Raw genomic sequence first — 21841 nt, 5'->3', positions numbered from 1 at the left:
CGCTGTGGGAGGGGCAGTGAGGGAGGTAAACCACGCTGTGGGAGGGGCAGTGAGGGAGGTACACCGCGCTGTGGGAGGGGCAGTGAGGGAGGTACACCACACTGTGGGAGGGGCAGTGAGGGAGATACACCGCGCTGCGTGAGGGTCAGTGAGGGAGGTACACCACGCTGTGGGAGGGGCAGTGATGGAGGTACACCGCACTACGGGAGGGGAGAGGGGCAGTGAGGAAGGTACACCACGCTGTGGGAGGGGCAGTGAGGGAGGTACACTGCGCTGTGGGAGGGGCAGTGAGGGAGGTACACCACGCTGCGGGAGGGGGAGGGTCAGTGAGGGAGGTACACCACGCTGCGGGAGGGGGAGGGTCAGTGAGGGAGGTACTCCACGCTGCGGGAGGGGGGAGGGTCAGTGAGGGAGGTACACTGCGCTGTGGGAGGGGCAGTGAGGGAGGTACACCACGCTGCGGGAGGGGGGAGGGTCAGTGAGGGAGGTACACCATGCTGCGGGAGGGGGAGGGTCAGTGAGGGAGGTACACCGCGCTGTGGGAGGGGCAGTGAGGGAGGTACACCACGCTGCGGGAGGGGGGAGGGTCAGTGAGGGAGGTACACCACGCTGTGGGAGGGGCAGTGAGGGAGGTACACTGCGCTGTGGGAGGGGCAGTGAGGGAGGTACACCACGCTGCGGGAGGGGGGAGGGTCAGTGAGGGAGGTACACCACGCTGCGGGAGGGGGGAGGGTCAGTGAGGGAGGTACACTGCGCTGTGGGAGGGGCAGTGAGGGAGGTACACCACGCTGCGGGAGGGGGGAGGGTCAGTGAGGGAGGTACACCGCACTCTGGGAGGGTCAGTGAGGGAGGTACACCACGCTGCGGGAGGGGGGAGGGTCAGTGAGGGAGGTACACTGCACTCTGGGAGGGTCAGTGTGGGAGGTACACCACGCTGCGGGATGGGGGAGGGTCTGTGAGGGAGGTACGCCGCACTGGGAGAGGGTTGTGAATAGTTTTGGGTTCCTCATGTAAGAAAAGATGTGCTGACATTGGAGAGGGTTCAGAGGGTGATTCTGGGAATGGAACGGTTATCATATGAGGAACGTTTGATAGCTCTAGGTTTGTACTTGCTGGAATCCAGAAGGATGGGGGGGGGGGGGGGGTCTCATTGAGACCTTTAGAATGTTGAAAGACCCAGACAGAGTAGATGTGGAAAGGAGGTTTCCCATGGTGGAGGAGTCCAGGACAAGAGGGCAAAGCCTCAGGGTAGAGGGGCATCCATTCAAAACAGAGATGCAGAGCAATTTCTTTAGTCAGAGGGTGGTGAACTTGTGGAACTTGTTACAACAGGCAGCTGTGGAGGCCGGGTTTTTGGGTGTATTTAATGTGGAGATGGATAGGTTCTTGACTGGTCATGGCATCAAAGGTTAGGGGGAGAAGTCTGGGGAGTGGGGCTGATTAGGGAGAAAAGGATCAATGGTAATTGAATGATGGAACAGACTCGATGGGTCTAATTCTGCTCCTGTGCCTTATGGTCCTAGGAGTGGTGATGAGGTAGTGTCGTGCTGAGGGAGGAGGCGTAATGAGGTGGAAGTGCTACACTGTGCGAGAGCTGGTGAGGAGGGAATGCTGTACCATAGGTGGGGCAGTGATGAGGGAGCACTCCGCTGTGCGAGGGGGAATGAGGAGGGAGTGCCGGGCTGTGGGAGGGGCAGTGAGGAGGGAGCACTCGCTGTGGGAAGGGGAATGAGGAGGGAGTACTGCGCTGTGGGAGGTACAGGGTGGAGGAAGGCCATGTTGTGGGAGGGGGCATGAGGAGAGAGCACTGGTGAGAAGGGAGTGATGTTGTGGGAAGGGCAATGAGGAGGTAATGTGTTTGCCATTTCCATCCCGTGGAAAAGATTTACAGCGCCCACGCAATCAGTACCTCTCATGATCTTTCAAACTTCTATCAAATCTCCCCTCAGCCTCTATCACTCCATAAAAGAATCAAGTTTGTCCTATGTCTGCTTACAGCTTATCTGTCCTACCGACAGAGAGGGTGGTTCACGAGAATGACCTCAGGAACGAAAGCGCATTTAATGGCTCTGGGGCTGTACTCGCTGGAGTTTAGAAGAATGAAAGGGAGATCTCATTGAAGCCTATAGAATATTGTAAGACCTAGACAGAGTTTGGAGAGGATGCTTCCTTTGGTAGGGAAGTGTAGGACCAGAGGGCACAGCCTCAGACTGGAAGGACGTCCATTGAGAACAGAAATGAGGAGGAACTTCTTTAGCCAAAGGGTGGTGAACCTATGGAATTCAATGCCAGAAATGGCTGAAGAAGCCAAGTATGTTTAAAGCAGAGATTGACAGGTCCTTGTTTCAGGATATCAAAGGTTACAAAGAGACAGGAGTACGGGGTTTAGAGGATTAATAAATAAGCCATGATGCAATGGCAGAGCAGACGATAGACAAATGGCCTAATTCTGCTCCGATGTCTATACATGGTGAGCCTCGTCCGCAAGCTATGCACAGTACCTCACGGTCCCGGTCTGGGAGGAAGCTGGTGTCCACGTCCGGGTTTTTCCCGAGTTTCCTTTTCTTCACCGGGACTTCTGAAATGGAAAACATTGGGGACATTGAACGTCTGCAGTAGGATAGGAGGTGTGAGGGGGGGAAGGCTGTGAGTCGGAAGCAGCCATTATGCCTTGGGCCAGAGACAAAGGTGGGGGAGTGGGTCCTAGCCCCCTTGTCTGTCAGATGGACCTGTACAGACCATCAGGAACACTGCTGAGGGACAGTTCCATCCTGTACACTGAACTCTGTTCTACAGCCCAGAAAGGGGCCCTTCAGCCCATCTCCTTCAGGACAGCTGGGTGTCAACCTGAGCTAATCACAGTAGCCATTGTTTGGTGTATATCACTCCGGACCTTGTGAAGATCCACATGTCCCCCCAGACCTTGAGAAGATCCACATGTCCCCCCGGACCCTGAGAAGATCCACATGTCCCCCCGGACCCTGAGAAGATCCACACGTCCCCCCGGACCCTGAGAAGATCCACATGTCCCCCCAGACCTTGAGAATATCCACACGTCCCCCTGGACTATGTGAAGATCTACACGTCCTCCTGGACCTTGTGAAGATCCATGTCCCCCTGGACCTTGTGAAGATCCATGTCCCCCTGGACCTTGTGAAGATTCACATGTCCCCCTGGACCTTGTGAAGACCCACATGTCTCCCTGGACCTTGAGAAGAACCACATGTCCCCCTGGACCCTGAGAAGATCCACACGTCCCCCTGGACTTTGTGAAGATCTACACGTCCTCCTGGGCTTTGTGAAGATCCATGTCCCCCTGGACCTTGTGAAGCTCCACATGACCCCCCGGACCTTGTGAAGATCCACATGTCCCCCTGGACCCTGTGAAGATCCACATGTCCCCCTGGACCTTGTGAAGATCCAAACGTCTCCCTGGACCTTGTGAAGATCCACATGTCCCCCTGGACCTTGTGAAGATCCAAACGTCTCCCTGGACCTTGTGAAGTTCCACATGTCCCCCTGGACCTTGTGAAGATCCAAACGCCTCCCTGGACCTTGTGAAGTTCCACATGTCTCCCTGGACCTTGTGAAGATCCAAACGTCTCCCTGGACCTTGTGAAGTTCCACATGTCTCCCTGGACCTTGTGAAGTTCCACACGTCTCCCTGGACCTTGTGAAGTTCCACACGTCCCCCTGGACCTTGTGAAGATCCACACGTCCCCCTGGACCTTGTGAAGATCCACATGTCTCCCTGGACCTTGTGAAGATCCACATGTCCCCCTGGACCTTGTGAAGATCCACATGTCTCCCTGGACCTTGTGAAGATCCACATGTCCCCCTGGACCTTGTGAAGATCCACATGTCCCCCTGGACCTTGTGAAGATCAACATGTCTCCCTGGACCTTGTGAAGATCCACATGTCTCCCTGGACCTTGTGAAGATCCACATGTCCCCCTGGACCCTGTGAAGATCCACATGTCTCCCTGGACCTTGTGAAGATCCACATGTCTCCCTGGACCTTGTGAAGACCCACATGTCCCCCTGGACCTTGTGAAGATCCACACGTCTCCCTGGACCTTGTGAAGACCCACATGTCCCCCTGGACCTTGTGAAGATCCACACGTCTCCCTGGACCTTGTGAAGATCCACATATCCCCCTGGACCTTGTGAAGATCCACATGTCCCCCCGGACCTTGTGAAGATCCACATGTCCCCCTGGACCTTGTGAAGATCCACATGTCCCCCTGGACCATGTGAAGATCCACATGTCCCCCCGGACCTTGTGAAGTTCCACACGTCCCCCTGGACCTTGTGAAGATCCATGTCCCCCTGGACCATGTGAAGATCCATGTCCCCCTGGACCATGTGAAGATCCACATGTCCCCCTGGACCATGTGAAGATCCATGTCCCCCTGGACCTTGTGAAGATCCACATGTCCCACCGGACCTTGTGAAGTTCCACACGTCCCCCTGGACCTTGTGAAGATCCACATGTCCCCCTGGACCATGTGAAGATCCACATGTCCCCCTGGACCATGTGAAGATCCACATGTCCCCCGGACCTTGTGAAGATCCACATGTCCCCCCGGACCTTGTGAAGTTCCACACGTCCCCCCGGACCTTGTGAAGATCCACACGTCTCCCTGGACCTTGTGAAGATCCACATGTCCTCCTGGACCTTGTGAAGATCCACATGTCCCCCTGGACCTTCTGAAGATCCACATGTCCCCCTGGACCTTGTGAAGATCTACACGTCTCCCTGGACCTTGTGAAGATCCACATGTCCCCCTGGACCTTGTGAAGATCCACACGTCCCCCTGGACCTTGAGAAGATCCATGCCCCCCTGGACCTTGTGAAGATCCATGCCCCCCTGGACCTTGTGAAGATCCACAAGTCCCCCTGGACCTTGTGAAGATCCACATGTCTCCTGGACCTTGTGAAGATCCATGTCCTCCTGGACCTAGTGAAGTTCCACACGTCTCCCTGGACCTTGTGAAGATCCACACGTCTCCCTGGACCTTGTGAAGATCCACACGTCCCCCTGGACCTTGAGAAGTTCCACATGTCCCCCGGACCTTGAGAAGATTCACATGTCCCCCGGACCTTGTGAAGATCCATGTCCCCCTGGACCTTGTGAAGTTCCACACGTCCCCCTGGACCTTGAGAAGATTCACACGTCCCCCTGGACCTTGAGAAGATTCACATGTCCCCCTGGACCTTGTGAAGATCCACATGTCCTCCTGGACCTTGTGAAGATCCACATGTCTCCCTGGACCTTGTGAAGATCCACACGTCTCCCCGGACCTTGTGAAGATCCACACGTCCCCCGGACCTTGTGAAGATCCACACGTCCCCCGGACCTTGTGAAGATCCACACGTCCCCCTGGACCTTGTGAAGATCCACACGTCCCGCTGGACCTTGTGAAGATCCACACGTCCCCCTGGACCTTGCGAAGATCCACACGTCCCCCTGGACCTTGCGAAGATCCACATGTCCCCCTGGACCTTGAGAAGATCCACATGTCCCCCTGGACCTTGAGAAGATCCACATGTCCTCCTGGACCTTGTGAAGATCCATGTCCCCTTGGACCTTGTGAAGTTCCACACGTCCCCCTGGACCTTGTGAAGATCCATGTCCCCCTGGACCTTGTGAAGTTCAACACGTCCCCCCGGACCTTGTGAAGATCCACATGTCCCCCTGGACCTTGTGAAGATCCACATGTCCCCCTGGACCTTGTGAAGATCCATGTCCTCCTGGACCTTGTGAAGATCCACACGTCCCCCTGGACCTTGTGAAGATCCACATGTCCCCCTGGACCTTGTGAAGATTCACATATCCCCCTGGACCTTGTGAAGATCCACATATCCTCCTGGACCTTGTGAAGATCCACACGTTCCCCTGGACCTTGTGAAGTTCCACATGTCCCCCTGGACCTTGTGAAGATCCACATGTCCTCCTGGACCTTGTGAAGATCAACATGTCCCCCCGGACCTTGTGAAGATCCACATGTCCTCCTGGACCTTGTGAAGATCCACACGTCCCCCTGGACCTTGTGAAGATCCACATGTCCCCCTGGACCTTGTGAAGATCCACACGTCCCCCCGGACCTTGTGAAGATCCACACGTCCCCCTGGACCTTGTGAAGACCCACATGTCCCCCCGGACCTTGTGAAGATCCACACGTCCCCCTGGACCTTGTGAAGATCCACACGTTCCCCTGGACCTTGTGAAGTTCCACATGTCCCCCTGGACCTTGTGAAGATCCACATGTCCCCCTGGACCTTGTGAAGATCCACACGTCTCCCTGGACCTTGTGAAGATCCATGTCCCCTTGGACCTTGTGAAGTTCCACACGTCTCCCTGGACCTTGTGAAGATCCACATGTCCCCCTGGACCCTGTGAAGTTCCATGTCCTCCTGGACCTTGTGAAGACCCACATGTCCCCCTGGACCTTGTGAAGACCCACATGTCCCCCTGGACCTTGTGAAGATCCACACGTCCCCCTGGACCTTGTGAAGATCCACACGTCTCCCTGGACCTTGTGAAGATCCATGTCCCCTTGGACCTTGTGAAGTTCCACACGTCTCCTTGGACCTTGTGAAGTTCCACACGTCCCCCCGGACCTTGTGAAGATCCACACGTCCCCCTGGACCTTGTGAAGACCCACATGTCCCCCCGGACCATGTGAAGTTCCACACGTCCCCCTGGACCTTGTGAAGTTCCACATGTCCTCCTGGACCTTGTGAAGACCCACACGTCCCCCTGGACCTTGTGAAGACCCACACGTCCCCCTGGACCTTGTGAAGATCCACACGTCTCCCTGGACCTTGTGAAGATCCATGTCCCCTTGGACCTTGTGAAGTTCCACACGTCCCCCTGGACCTTGTGAAGACCCACACGTCCCCCCGGACCTTGTGAAGATCCACACGTCCCCCTGGACCTTGTGAAGATCCACATGTCCCCCTGGACCTTGAGAAGATCCACATGTCCCCCTGGACCTTGAGAAGATCCACATGTCCTCCTGGACCTTGTGAAGTTCCACACGTCCCCCTGGACCTTGTGAAGATCCATGTCCCCCTGGACCTTGTGAAGATCCATGTCCCCCTGGACCTTGTGAAGTTCCACACGTCCCCCCGGACCTTGTGAAGATCCACATGTCCCACTGGACCTTGTGAAGATCCACACGTCTCCCCGGACCTTGTGAAGATCCACACGTCCCCCTGGACCTTGTGAAGATCCACAAGTCTCCCTGGACCTTGAGAAGATCCATATGCCTCCTGGACCTTGTGAAGATTCACATGTCCCCCCGGACCTTGTGAAGATCCACATGTCCTCCTGGACCTTGAGAAGATCCACATGTCCTCCTGGACCTTGTGAAGATCCACACGTCCCCCTGGACCTTGTGAAGATCCACATGTCCCCCTGGACCTTGAGAAGATCCACATGTCCCCCTGGACCTTGAGAAGATCCACATGTCCTCCTGGACCTTGTGAAGTTCCACACGTCCCCCTGGACCTTGTGAAGATCCATGTCCCCCTGGACCTTGTGAAGATCCATGTCCCCCTGGACCTTGTGAAGTTCCACACGTCCCCCCGGACCTTGTGAAGATCCACATGTCCCACTGGACCTTGTGAAGATCCACACGTCTCCCCGGACCTTGTGAAGATCCACACGTCCCCCTGGACCTTGTGAAGATCCACATGTCTCCCTGGACCTTGAGAAGATCCATATGCCTCCTGGACCTTGTGAAGATTCACATGTCCCCCCGGACCTTGTGAAGATCCACATGTCCCCCTGGACCTTGAGAAGATCCATGTCCCCCTGGACCTTGTGAAGATCCACATATCCCCCTGGACCTTGTGAAGATCCACACATCTCCCTGGACCTTGTGAAGATCCACATGTCCTCCTGGACCTTGAGAAGATCCACATGTCTCCTGGACCTTGCGAAGATCCATGTCCCCCTGGACCTTGTGAAGTTCCACACGTCCCCCTGGACCCTGTGAAGATCCACATGTCTCCTGGACCTTGCGAAGATCCACATGTCCCCCTGGACCTTGTGAAGATCCATGTCCCCCTGGACCTTGTGAAGATTCACAATCCTAACCAGTACGTCTATAATCTATGGAAGAAAACTAGATCACCCAGAGGAAACCCAAGCATTCAAACAGCAAACTGTTCTGGGATTGCTGGCTCTGCAAAGTGTTACGCTAACTGCTGGACTGCCATGGTGCCCATTTGGAGTGTTTACAAGGTGCCTGGACAAGTACGGGAATAAGAAAGACAGAGAAAATGTGCCAAACAGCATCAGTATAGGATCAGGTGTGTTGAAACAGCCCCTGTCCCCTGACTCTTCGATTCTGAGTTGAAAATTTAATTTCTGCCATTGCAGCTGGGAATTTGAAACTGATGTTACTGAAAGACGGTGAATCACCCCGCCATGCCCCTTACCAGGCACGTGGGGCCCAGCAGCAAACTGGCCCACAAACCTGGAGAACGTCCTTAGATGTCGGCAAAGTATGACGGAGAGTTCACACTGACCCCGGCTCATCCCAGGGAGAGAGGCAGACAGGAACTTACCACTTTGCCCCGCCCCAGCACGCAGAGTACGGGGTTCCTTTGTTCCTACAGGTGCAGGTGGCAGAGTGGGTGGGAGGAGGGAGGGAGAGAGGGAGGATGGGATGAGGGAGAGAGAGTGAGAGGGTGAGAGGAGTGAGAGAGAGAGAGAGAGGGGTGGAGGAGGAAGGATGAGGAGAAGGGAGAGAGGGTGTGGTAGGAGGGAGAGAGATAGGTGGTGGAGTCAGGAGAGGGTGGGGGAGGGTGAAAGAGTTGGGTGGGAGGGAGGAAGAGGGTGGGGCGACAGAGAGAGAGATGGGTGGGGGAAGGAGGGATAGAGGATGAGGAGGGAGAGAGGGTGAGGATGGAGAATGTGGGACAATGGGGGGAGGAGAAATTGGGAAGGGGAGGGGGAGATAGGGTGGGAGAGGGGAGGGGGAATAGCAATGGTTTATTCATTTCCATGGATGCTGCCTGGTCCAATGAGCTCCTCCCAGTGTTGTGTGAGTGTTGCTCTGCATTTCCAGCATCTGCAGAATGTCGTGTATTTGTCTGTCTGTATTCCGGAGGTGATGATATACAGTGGGAGGTCTCACTTTGTTACTGAATGAGTCCTCCTTGTTGAACGGGTGGTACAGGAGTGTAGCAGTCAGCGTAATAGTTTACAGCACCAATTCCCTTCACCGTGTGAGAGGTTCTCCTCATAATTGCATATGGGTTTTGTGCTCTGGTTTCCTCCCACAGCCTCAGCTGTGCGAATTATCCAGAGCAACACACACGCATGCACGCACGCGCACGCGCACACACACACACACACACACACACACACACACACACACACACACACACACACACACACACACACACACAGCGTAGGTTCCTCAGCATTATTAATTTTTTACTTGTTATTTATATAGGCCAAAATGTGCAAGCCTCAACAACTGATTCCATCCCACAGCAAGACACACCCTCTTCACCCCTCCCACAATGCAGCACACCATCTTCACCCCCCACAACGCAGCACACCCTCTTCACCCCTCCACAACGCAGCACACCCTCTTCACCCTCCCACAACGCAGCACACCCTCTTCACCCTCCCACAACGCAGCACACCCTCTTCACCCTCCCACAACGCAGCACCCCCCCCACAACGCAGCACATCCTCTTCACCCCCCACAACGCAGCACCCCCCCCACAACGCAGCACACCCTCTTCACCCCCCACAACGCAGCACACCCTCTTCACCCCCCACAACGCAGCACACCATCTTCACCCCCCCACAACGCAGCACCCCCCCCACAACGCAGCACACCCTCTTCACCCCCCACAACGCAGCACACCCTCTTCACCCCTCCACAACGCAGCACACCATCTTCACCCCCCCACAACGCAGCACCCCCCCCACAACGCAGCACACCCTCTTCACCCCCCACAACGCAGCACACCATCTTCACCCCTCCACAACGCAGCACACCCTCTTCACCCCTCCCACAACGCAGCACACCCTCTTCACCCCCCACAACGCAGCACACCCTCTTCACCCTCCCACAACGCAGCACCCCCTCTTCACCCTCCCACAACGCAGCACACCCTCTTCACCCCCCACAACGCAGCACACCCTCTTCACCCCTCCCACAACGCAGCACACCATCTTCACCCCCCACAACGCAGCACACCCTCTTCACCCCTCCACAACGCAGCACCCCCTCTTCACCCCCCACAACGCAGCACACCCTCTTCACCCCTCCCACAACGCAGCACACCATCTTCACCCCCCACAACGCAGCACACCCTCTTCATCCCTCCCACAACGCAGCACACCATCTTCACCCCCCACAACGCAGCACACCCTCTTCACCCCCCACAACGCAGCACACCCTCTTCACCCCTCCCACAACGCAGCACACCCTCTTCACCCCCCACAACGCAGCACACCCTCTTCACCCCTCCACAACGCAGCACATCCTCTTCACCCTCCACAACGCAGCACACCCTCTTCACCCCCCACAACGCAGCACACCCTCTTCACCCCTCCCACAACGCAGCACACCCTCTTCACCCCCCCACAACGCAGCACACCCTCTTCACCCCTCCCACAACGCAGCACATCCTCTTCACCCCTCCCACAACGCAGCACACCATCTTCACCCCCCACAACGCAGCACACCCTCTTCACCCCTCCCACAACGCAGCACACCCTCTTCACCCCCCCACAACGCAGCACACCATCTTCACCACCCCCCACAACGCAGCACACCCTCTTCACCCCTCCCACAACGCAGCACATCCTCTTCACCCCCCACAACGCAGCACACCCTCTTCACCCCCCACAACGCAGCACACCCTCTTCACCCCTCCCACAACGCAGCACACCCTCTTCACCCCCCCACAACGCAGCACACCATCTTCACCACCCCCCCACAACGCAGCACACCCTCTTCACCCCCCACAACGCAGCACACCCTCTTCACCCCCCACAACGCAGCACACCCTCTTCACCCCTCCCACAACGCAGCACACCCTCTTCACCCTCCCACAACGCAGCACATCCTCTTCACCCTCCCACAACGCAGCACACCCTCTTCACCCCCCCCACAATGCAGCACACCATCTTCACCACCCCCCCACAACGCAGCACACCCTCTTCACCCCCCCACAACGCAGCACACCATCTTCACCACCCCCCCACAACGCAGCACACCCTCTTCACCCCCCACAACGCAGCACACCCTCTTCACCCCCCACAACGCAGCACACCCTCTTCACCCCTCCCACAACGCAGCACACCCTCTTCACCCTCCCACAACGCAGCACATCCTCTTCACCCCTCCCACAATGCAGCACACCCTCTTCACCCCTCCCACAACGCAGCACACCCTCTTCACCCCCCACAACGCAGCACACCCTCTTCACCCCCCACAACGCAGCACACCCTCTTCACCCCTCCCACAATGCAGCACTTCACCACCCCCCCCACAACGCAGCACACCCTCTTCACCCCCCAACGCAGCACACCATCTTCACCACCCCCCCACAACGCAGCACACCCTCTTCACCCCCCACAACGCAGCACACCCTCTTCACCCCTCCCACAACGCAGCACACTCTCTTCACCCCTCCACAACGCAGCACACCCTCTTCACCCTCCCACAACGCAGCACACCCTCTTCACCCCCCACAACGCAGCACACCCTCTTCACCCCCCCCACAATGCAGCACTTCACCACCCCCCCCACAACGCAGCACACCCTCTTCACCCCCCCACAACGCAGCACACCATCTTCACCACCCCCCCCACAACGCAGCACACCCTCTTCACCCCTCCACAACGCAGCACACCCTCTTCACCCCCCCACAACGCAGCACACCCTCTTCACCCCCCCACAATGCAGCACACCCTCTTCACCCCCCACAACGCAGCACACCCTCTTCATCCCTCCCACAACGCAGCACATCCTCTTCACCCCCCACAACGCAGCACACCCTCTTCACCCCCCACAACGCAGCACACCCTCTTCACCCCCCACAACGCAGCACACCCTCTTCACCCCCCCCACAATGCAGCACTTCACCACCCCCCCCACAACGCAGCACACCCTCTTCACCCCCCCACAACGCAGCACACCATCTTCACCACCCCCCCACAACGCAGCACACCCTCTTCACCCCCCCACAACGCAGCACACCCTCTTCACCCCCCCACAACGCAGCACATCCTCTTCACCCCTCCCACAACGCAGCACACCCTCTTCACCCCTCCACAACGCAGCACACCCTCTTCACCCCTCCCACAACGCAGCACACCCTCTTCACCCCTCCACAACGCAGCACACCCTCTTCACCCCTCCCACAACGCAGCACATCCTCTTCACCCCTCCCACAACGCAGCACACCATCTTCATCCCTCCCACAACGCAGCACACCCTCTTCATCCCTCCCACAACGCAGCACACCCTCTTCACCCTCCCACAACGCAGCACACCATCTTCACCACCCCACAACGCAGCACTTCACCACCCCCCCCACAACGCAGCACACCCTCTTCACCCCCCCACAACGCAGCACACCCTCTTCACCCTCCCACAACGCAGCACACCCTCTTCCCCCCCCCCACAATGCAGCACTTCACCACCCCCCCCACAACGCAGCACACCCTCTTCACCCCCCCACAAAGCAGCACACCCTCTTCACCCCTCACAACGCAGCACACCCTCTTCACCCCTCCACAACGCAGCACCCCCCCCACAACGCAGCACACCCTCTTCACCCCCCCACAACGCAGCACACCCTCTTCACCCACAACGCAGCACACCCTCTTCACCCTCCCACAACGCAGCACACCCTCTTCACCCCTCCACAACGCAGCACACCCTCTTCACCCTCCCACAACGCAGCACACCCTCTTCACCCCCCCCACAATGCAGCACTTCACCACCCCCCCCACAACGCAGCACACCCTCTTCACCCCCCCACAACGCAGCACATCCTCTTCACCCCCCACAACGCAGCACACCCTCTTCACCCCCCCACAACGCAGCACACCCTCTTCACCCCCCCCACAACGCAGCACACCCTCTTCACCCCTCCACAACGCAGCACACCCTCTTCACCCCTCCACAACGCAGCACACCCTCTTCACCCCCCCACAACGCAGCACACCCTCTTCACCCCCCCACAATGCAGCACACCCTCTTCACCCCCCCACAACGCAGCACACCCTCTTCACCCCCCCACAATGCAGCACACCCTCTTCACCCCTCCCACAACGCAGCACACCCTCTTCACCCTCCCACAACGCAGCACACCCTCTTCACCCCCCCACAACGCAGCACATCCTCTTCACCCCCCACAACGCAGCACACCCTCTTCACCCCCCACAACGCAGCACACCCTCTTCACCCTCCCACAACGCAGCACATCCTCTTCACCCTCCCACAACGCAGCACACCCTCTTCACCCCCCACAACGCAGCACACCCTCTTCACACCCCCACAACGCAGCACACCCTCTTCACCCCCCACAACGCAGCACATCCTCTTCACCCTCCCACAACGCAGCACACCCTCTTCACCCCCCACAACGCAGCACACCATCTTCACCCCCCCACAATGCAGCACACCCTCTTCACCCTCCCACAACGCAGCACCCCTCCCACAACGCAGCACACCCTCTTCACCCCCCACAACGCAGCACACCCTCTTCACCCCCCCACAACGCAGCACATCCTCTTCACCCCCCACAACGCAGCACACCCTCTTCACCCCCCCACAACGCAGCACACCATCTTCACCACCCCTCCCACAATGCAGCACACCCTCTTCACCCTCCCACAACGCAGCACACCCTCTTCACCCCCCCCACAATGCAGCACTTCACCACCCCCCCCACAACGCAGCACACCCTCTTCACCCCCCCACAACGCAGCACATCCTCTTCACCCCCCCCCACAACGCAGCACATCCTCTTCACCCCCCCCCACAATGCAGCACATCCTCTTCACCCCTCCCACAACGCAGCACATACTCTTCACCCCTCCCACAACGCAGCACATCCTCTTCACCCCTCCCACAATGCAGCACACCCTCTTCACCACCCCTCCCTTCTCATCAACCCTCCCGGAGCAACAGACACATATTGCATCCTCACCTACAATAAGTTCCTCATCTTCACTTTTAAGCTCGTCCTCCGCCTCTTCCTCCTTGCCGTCCTCCTCCTCCTCCTCATCCAAAGTGAAGGACAAGCTGGCGATCTTCCGTTTCTCCTCCTTCTTCCGCTCTCTCTCCTTCTGTTTCTCCAGCTTCCTGTGGGGGGGGGGAGGGTGGAGAGCAGCAACGGGTAACTCGGTGCCAAACACCCCCCTCATCATGGTGAGGGGGGATCCTAGTCAGCCCTGAGGGAGGGATTGCAGGCTGGTGGGCTGCACTGTGGGAGGGGCAGTGATGAGGGAGCACCACGCTATGGGAGGGGCAGTGAGGGGTGAGCCTCGCGCTATGGGAGGGGCAGTGATGAGGAAGCACCACGTTATGGGAGGGGCAGTGAGGGGGAAGTGCTACTCTGCGGGAGGGGCAGTGATGAGGGAGCACCACACTATGGGAGTGGCAGTGAGGGAGGAACGCGCTGTGGGAGGGGCAATGAGGGGGGATCGCCGTGCTGTGGGAGGGGCAGCGAGGCTGGATCGCTGCACTGTGGAAGGGTTTTTCGTGCTGTTGGAGGATCAGTGAGGGGAAGGCATTTCAGCAAGGCATTTGATAAGGTACCTCATGCAAGGCTTATTTAGAAGGTAAGAAGGCATGGGATCCAAGACATACTTTGTGGATCCAGAATTGGCTTGCTGACAGAAGGCAAAGAATGGTTATAGATGGGTGATATTTTGCATGGAGGTCAGTGACCAGTGGAGTGCCTCAGGGATCTGTTCTGGGACCCCTGCTCTTCATGATTTTTATAAATGACCTGGATGAGGAAGTGGAGGGATGGGTTAGTAAATTTGCCAATGACACAAAGGTTGGGCATGTTGTGGATTGTGTGGAGGGCTGTCAGAGGTTACAGTTGGACATTAATAGAATGCAAAAATGGGCTGAGAAGTGACAGGTGGAGTTCAACCCAGATAAGTGTGAGGTGGTTCATTTTATAGCATTAATGGTAAGACTCTTGGCACTATGGAGGATCAGAGGAATCTTGGGGTCCGAGCCCATAGGACACTCAAAGCAGCTGCACATGTTGACGCAGTGGTTAAGAAGGCATACGGTGCATTGGCCTTCATCAACCAAATACTGTAATTGATTTACTTATTATTATTATTTTTGTTTTATTTTTTTTCTTAGCATTGAACTGCTGCTGCTAAGTTGACACATGCCGGTGATTCTGACTGCCAGCAAGGAGGGAGCATCACGCTGTGGGACAGCCCAGCAAGCTTTCCACCCTCACTGAGTACAACGGTTCGGGCAGAAGCAGGACTCCCAGCTGAACAGGCATCGTTTTCACAAGGGCTCTTTCGGGATACAGCCCTGTGCAATGTGTTCATTGTGTGAAGCTGGAGGTTACAGTCCCAGAATGATCGCTCCCAGATGGGGACGGGCCCTGCACCACACACTGCGTCATTACTCACAGACTGCCAGCTCCCTGACAAACACACTCAGCATTTTCCATTCTCCAGCGTCAGCAGACAGGCAGACCGAGCTCAGGGACCGTCCGGGAGGGGGAATGAAATTGGGGAATGGGGGAAAGGGTGTGGAAGGCAGTGAGGGAGCAGGGAACAGACCAGAGCTGAGAGTGCATTGGGGGCAGAGGATGGACAGAAGGAGATGACCACACCATTGGGGGTTAGAGGAACTATGACCCAGTAAACATAGAACACAGAACAGTACTGGCCCTTTGGCCCCATGTCGGTGCTGGCCTTTTAACCTATTCCACAATCAGTCTAACCCTTCCCCCCACATAGCCCTCCATTTTTCTATCATCCACGAACCACTGACGTAAGAGATTAAAGAGAGAGCTTTATGTGTCACATGTACATCGAAACATACAGTGAAGTGCAATCCTTGCATCAACGACCAACACAGGCCAAAGATTCTGCTGGGGGCAGCCCACAAGTGTCACCACACTTCAGGCACCAACATAACATGCCTGCATCTCTCTAACCAAACCCATCCATCTTTGGAATGTGGGAGGAAACAGCAGCAACTGGAGGAGACCCACATGGTCACGGGGAGAATGTACAAACTCCTTTCAGCCAACAGCAGGAATCGAACCCCAATCAGTGATCAATGGTGTTGTAGAGAGATTGCACGAACTGCTATATGACTACGTGGTCACGGGGAGAACGTACAAACTCCTTTCAGACAACGGCAGGAATCGAACCCCAATCAGTGATCAATGGTGTTGTAAAGAGATTGCACGAACTGCTATATGACCAGGTGGTCACAGGGAGAACGTACAAACTGCTCATGGATAACGTTGGGAATTGAACCAGATCGGTGATCGCTGGCTGTGTAAAGTGATTACACGAATCGCTATACAATGACGTGGTCACGGGGAGAACGTACAAACTGCTCATGGATAACGCTGGGAATTGAACCCGATCGGTGATCGCTGGCTGTGTAAAGTGATTACACGAATCGCTATACAATGACGTGGTCACGGGGAGAACGTACAAACTGCTCATGGATAACGTTGGGAATTGAACCCGATCGGTGATCGCTGGCTGTGTAAAGTGATTACACGAATCGCTATACAATGACGTGGTCACGGGGAGAACGTACAAACTGCTCATGGATAACACTGGGAATTGAACCAGATCGGTGATCGCTGGCTGTGTAAAGTGATTACATGAACTGCCACACCACTACGGTGTACCACTCACTGGCCTACAATTTCCAGGGATATCCCTACTCCCCTCCTCGAACACAGGAATAACATTTGCCACCCTCCAATCATCTGGTGCGACTCCTGTGGCCAATGAAGAAGCAAAGATCATTGCCAAAGGCACAGCTATCTCTTCCTTCATTTCCCGTAGTAACCTGGGTTATATCCCATCTGGCCCTGTGGGTGGGGGGGGGGAGTATCTTTCCTGAAGTTGTGTTAAAGTGGCATCAGAGTTGTAAAGAGATCTTTTAGCACACTGGCCTTCAGAGATCAGGGTATTGAGTACAGGAGCTGGAATTCTGAACTAAGTGGGGTTCAGTGGATGGGACAATCATTTCAGAGTTGTAAAGGGCTGAAGGAGGAGGAGTCTGATAGGAGAGGTGAGTATACAGTGGAATAGAGGGAAGGAGGTGGGTAACCAGAGGGAGGTGATGGGCATGGGGGCTGGGGTAGGGAGAAGGGGTGAGAGAGCCGCCATAAAAGGAGGGGGGATATAAAGGAATAACAGAGATGGGAGCAGTTACTGAAAGTACCAGAATAACCTACAAGTCACTGGGGGCACAAGTCAGCTGTGATCTGGTCTGGTGCCTACAATCGAGAAAGGGTTTAGCAGATGGGAGACATGGTCTCTCTACTCCTCCCTGGCTGCTCACTTTCCTGTCTCCTGCTGCCCCCTGCAGCTGAACGGTGCAACTGCAAGAGAGCCGGAGTCACCGAGAGTACCCAGCCTGGGGTCCACGGTATAAAGAAAAAGCTGGGAACCTCTGTACCATAGAGAGCTGGAAGAACTCAGCGTGTCAGGCAGCATCCGTGGAGTGAGATGGGACAGTTGGCATTTCGGGACGTTTCCTCTGCATTTTCCAGCCCTGTGGAACGTCCGCAGAACACATTGAGGGGTCATCAGATGAAAAGGTGAGCAGGTTCAAATTGCAGGGTGTCAGTCCAACATGATAATGCAACCACAAAGAGCTGTGGCATCACTGTCTGGTATGAGATGGGGGCGGGCAGGGCACAGGGTCAGAATGCAGAGGATTGCAAACTCAGCCAGGTCCATCATGGGCACATCCCAGCATCGAGCATCTTCAAAAGGCGCTGCCTCAAGAAGGCAACATCCATTCCCCTCTGCCATCAGTTTCTGAAAGGTCCGTGAACACTACCCTACCATTTACTCTCTTTTTGCACTTCGTATTTTTTTTCAGTTTCAAGGTTCCCTATGAGCTGCGTCGTCCTGGCAGCAGTTAGTGCGGCTGTTTCACCCCCCCCCCCTCACATCCCCTCCTCTGGGAGGGGAATTTCCACATCCTCCCAATGTCAGTGAGTTAATCATTCAGAAATTACTCTTTGGCCATACATCCACACTCCAGCAGGGTGATTTCCGGTCAGCACAGAACAGGCCATTCGGCCCAAACTCACGTGCACTCACTGATTCTGACTCTCTGGCCTCTTTCTGCCTCTCAATATTTGACCCAGACAGCCTGCTTAACTTGCCCCCTGCACTCTTTCGCTTCACATTTCTGTCTGTCCTGGGGCGAAAGATGCCAACTGTATCCAGGGTGGCCGGTGGCACAGTGGTTTCAGTGCTGGCAATCGGGGTACGGGGTGAGGGGGGGGGGTGATCATTGCGAGCTGCCCCCCAGCACACACTCGGACTGTGTTGGCCTTTGACACGAATGTCGCCGTTCAGTGTATGTTTCGATGGACGTGTGAAAATAAAGCTGCCTGTAAGGGGTTTGTGCGCTCTCTCCATGACTGCATGGGTTTCCTCCGGGTGCTCTGGTTACCAAAGATGCAAGGGCCAGGGTTGGGCATAGGAGCCTCAGGACTCACACCACCAGGTTCAGGAACAGTTATTACCCTTCAACCATCAGGAAGGAGGTACAGGAGCCTCAGGACTCACACCACCAGGTTCAGGAACAGTTATTACCCTTCAACCATCAGGAAGGAGGTACAGGAGCCTCAGGACTCACACCACCAGGTTCAGGAACAGTTATTACCCTTCAACCATCAGGAAGGAGGTACAGGAGCCTCAGGACTCACACCACCAGGTTCAGGAACAGTTATTACCCCTCAACCATCAGGAAGGAGGTACAGGAGCCTCAGGACTCACACCACCAGGTTCAGGAACAGTTATTACCCCTCAACCATCAGGAAGGAGGTACAGGAGCCTCAGGACTCACACCACTAGGTTCAGGAACAGTTATTACCCCTCAACCATCAGGAAGGAGGTACAGGAGCCTCAGGACTCACACCACCAGGTTCAGGAACAGTTATTACCCCTCAACCATCAGGAAGGAGGTACAGGAGCCTCAGGACTCACACCATCAGGTTCAGGAACAGTTATTACCCCTCAACCATCAGGCTCCTGAACCAGAGGGGATAACTTCACTCACCCTATCACTAAACTCTTCCCACAACCTATGCACTTACTTTCAAGGACTCTTCATCTTCTGTTCTCGATATTTATTACTTATTTATTATTATTATTACATATTCATTTTTGTATTTGCAGAGTTTGTTGTCTTTTGTACGCTGATTGAATGCTCAAGTTGGTGTGGCTTTTCACTGATCCTGCTATAATGGATTAATTGAGGATGAATGAATCTCAGGGTTGCACTGTATCTGGGGCCACATATGAACTTTGAACTTAGTAAGTGGTGGGCAAGCCGATGGTGATGCTCGCAAGCTGCCCCCAGCACACACTCGGACTGTGCTGGCCGTCGCCATTCAGTGTATGTTTTGAATGACCTGTGAAAATAAAGCTGGTCTAATTGCACATATGGCTCTCAATTTTGTAAACCTCCATCAGGTGTCCCCTCAGCCTCCCACGCTCCGGAGAAAGAAAATAACCCAAGTTCTTTAGACCAAAGAGCACAGAACCAATCAGCACAGGAACAGTCCCTTCAGCCCATCATCTGGGAAAAGTAACTAAACTAAATGTCCAGTTAGACTAATCCCATCTGTCTACACAATGTCCACGTTCCTTCATTCCATGCACAACCAGGTGACTCGTGATGGTGGTCTTGTGTATCACAATAACCCAATGTCAGCAAGACCAAGGAACTGATTGTAGACTTGAGGAGGTCCATAAGCCAGTCCTCATTGGAAGATCAGAGGTGGAGAGGGTCAGTAACTTTAAATTCTTCGTCATTTCAGAGGACCTGTCCTGGTCCCTACTTCCTTAGGAGTATGCAAAGATTTGGATGACATCTAAGACTTTGACAAACTTCTACAGATGTATGGTGAAGAGTATACTGACTAGTTGCATCAAAGCAAATGTAAATAACGACACCCTTCAGCAGTAAATCCAACAACAAGTAGTGGATTTAGTGCAAACATCACGGTAAAACCTTCCCACCATTGAGCACGTCTACATGAAATGCTGTCGCATGAAAGTAACATCCATCATCAGGAACACCCAACACCCCTTCTCACTGTTACCACCACAGACAAGCTCACTTCTCACTGTTACCACCCCAGACAAGCTCTCTTCTCACTGTTACCACCACAGACAAGCTCACTTCTCACTGTTACCACCACAGACAAGCTCACTTCTCACTGTTACCACCCCGGACAAGCTCTCTTCTCACTGTTACCACCCCAGACAAGCTCTCTTCTCACGGTTACCACCCCGGACAAGCTCTCTTCTCACTGTTACCACCCCAGAGGAGCTCTCTTCTCACTGTTACCACCCCGGACAAGCTCTCTTCTCACTGTTACCACCCCAGAGAAGCTCTCTTCTCACTGTTACCACCCCGGACAAGCTCTCTTCTCACTGTTACCACCCCGGACAAGCACTCTTCTCTCTGTTACCACCCCGGACAAGCTCTCTTCTCACTGTTACCACCCCGGACAAGCTCTCTTCTCACTGTTACCACCCCGGACAAGCTCTCTTCTCTCTGTTACCACCCCGGACAAGCTCTCTTCTCACTGTTACCACCCCGGACAAGCACTCTTCTCACTGTTACCACCCCGGACAAGCTCTCTTCTCTCTGTTACCACCCCGGACAAGCACTCTTCTCACTGTTACCACCCCGGAGAAGCACTCTTCTCACTGTTACCACCCCGGACAAGCTCTCTTCTCACTGTTACCACCCAGGACAAGCTCTCTTCTCACTGTTACCACCCAGGACAAGCTCTCTTCTCACTGTTACCAACCCGGACAAGCTCTCTTCTCACTGTTACCACCCAGGACAAGCTCTCTTCTCACTGTTACCACCCAGGACAAGCTCTCTTCTCTCTGTTACCACCCAGGACAAGCTCTCTTCTCACTGTTACCACCCCGGACAAGCACTCTTCTCACTGTTACCACCCCGGACAAGCTCTCCTCTCTGTTACCACCCAGGACAAACTCTTCTCACTGTTACCACCCCGGACAAGCACTCTTCTCACTGTTACCACCCCGGACAAGCTCTCTTCTCACTGTTACCACCCAGGACAAGCTCTCTTCTCACTGTTACCACCCCGGACAAGCTCTCTTCTCACTGTTACCACCCCGGACAAGCACTCTTCTCACTGTTACCACCCCGGACAAGCTCTCCTCTCTGTTACCACCCAGGACAAACTCTTCTCACTGTTACCACCCCGGACAAGCACTCTTCTCTCTGTTACCACCCCGGACAAGCTCTCTTCTCACAGTTACCACCCCAGACAAGCTCTCTTCTCACTGTTACCACCCCGGACAAGCTCTTCTCTCTGTTACCACCCCGGACAAGCTCCCTTCTCAGTGTTACCACCCCGGACAAGCTCTCTTCTCACGGTTACCACCCCGGACAAGCACTCTTCTCTCTGTTACCACCCCGGACAAGCTCTCTTCTCACTGTTACCACCCCGGACAAGCTCTCTTCTCACTGTTACCACCCCGGACAAGCTCTCTTCTCTCTGTTACCAACCCGGACAAGCTCCCTTCTCACTGTTACCACCCCG

General features: G+C 55.4%; 1 protein-coding gene across 4 annotated transcripts in view; it reads right to left on the bottom strand.

The window, feature by feature from the left end:
* LOC132386479 (protein FAM50A-like) overlaps positions 1–21841 on the bottom strand; it is a 97442-nt gene that overhangs the window by 36631 nt on the left and 38970 nt on the right. For all 4 annotated transcript variants that reach the window (XR_009509544.1, XR_009509545.1, XR_009509546.1 and 1 more), the window contains exons 2-3: positions 14204–14358; positions 2502–2578 (exon numbers count right to left, since the gene is read on the bottom strand). Coding sequence is in view for 1 of the 4 variants with exons in the window: in XM_059958774.1 (XP_059814757.1) it covers positions 2502–2578; positions 14204–14358 (232 nt within the window). In the remaining 3 variants the exon portion in view is untranslated. The remainder of the gene's footprint in view (positions 1–2501; positions 2579–14203; positions 14359–21841) is intronic.

The sequence above is a fragment of the Hypanus sabinus genome, unplaced genomic scaffold, assembly GCF_030144855.1.
Source record: "Hypanus sabinus isolate sHypSab1 unplaced genomic scaffold, sHypSab1.hap1 scaffold_1174, whole genome shotgun sequence".
NCBI lineage: Eukaryota > Metazoa > Chordata > Chondrichthyes > Myliobatiformes > Dasyatidae > Hypanus > Hypanus sabinus.
The sequence above is the reverse complement of the archived record's forward strand: the minus strand, read 5'-3'. Positions and strand labels throughout refer to the sequence as shown.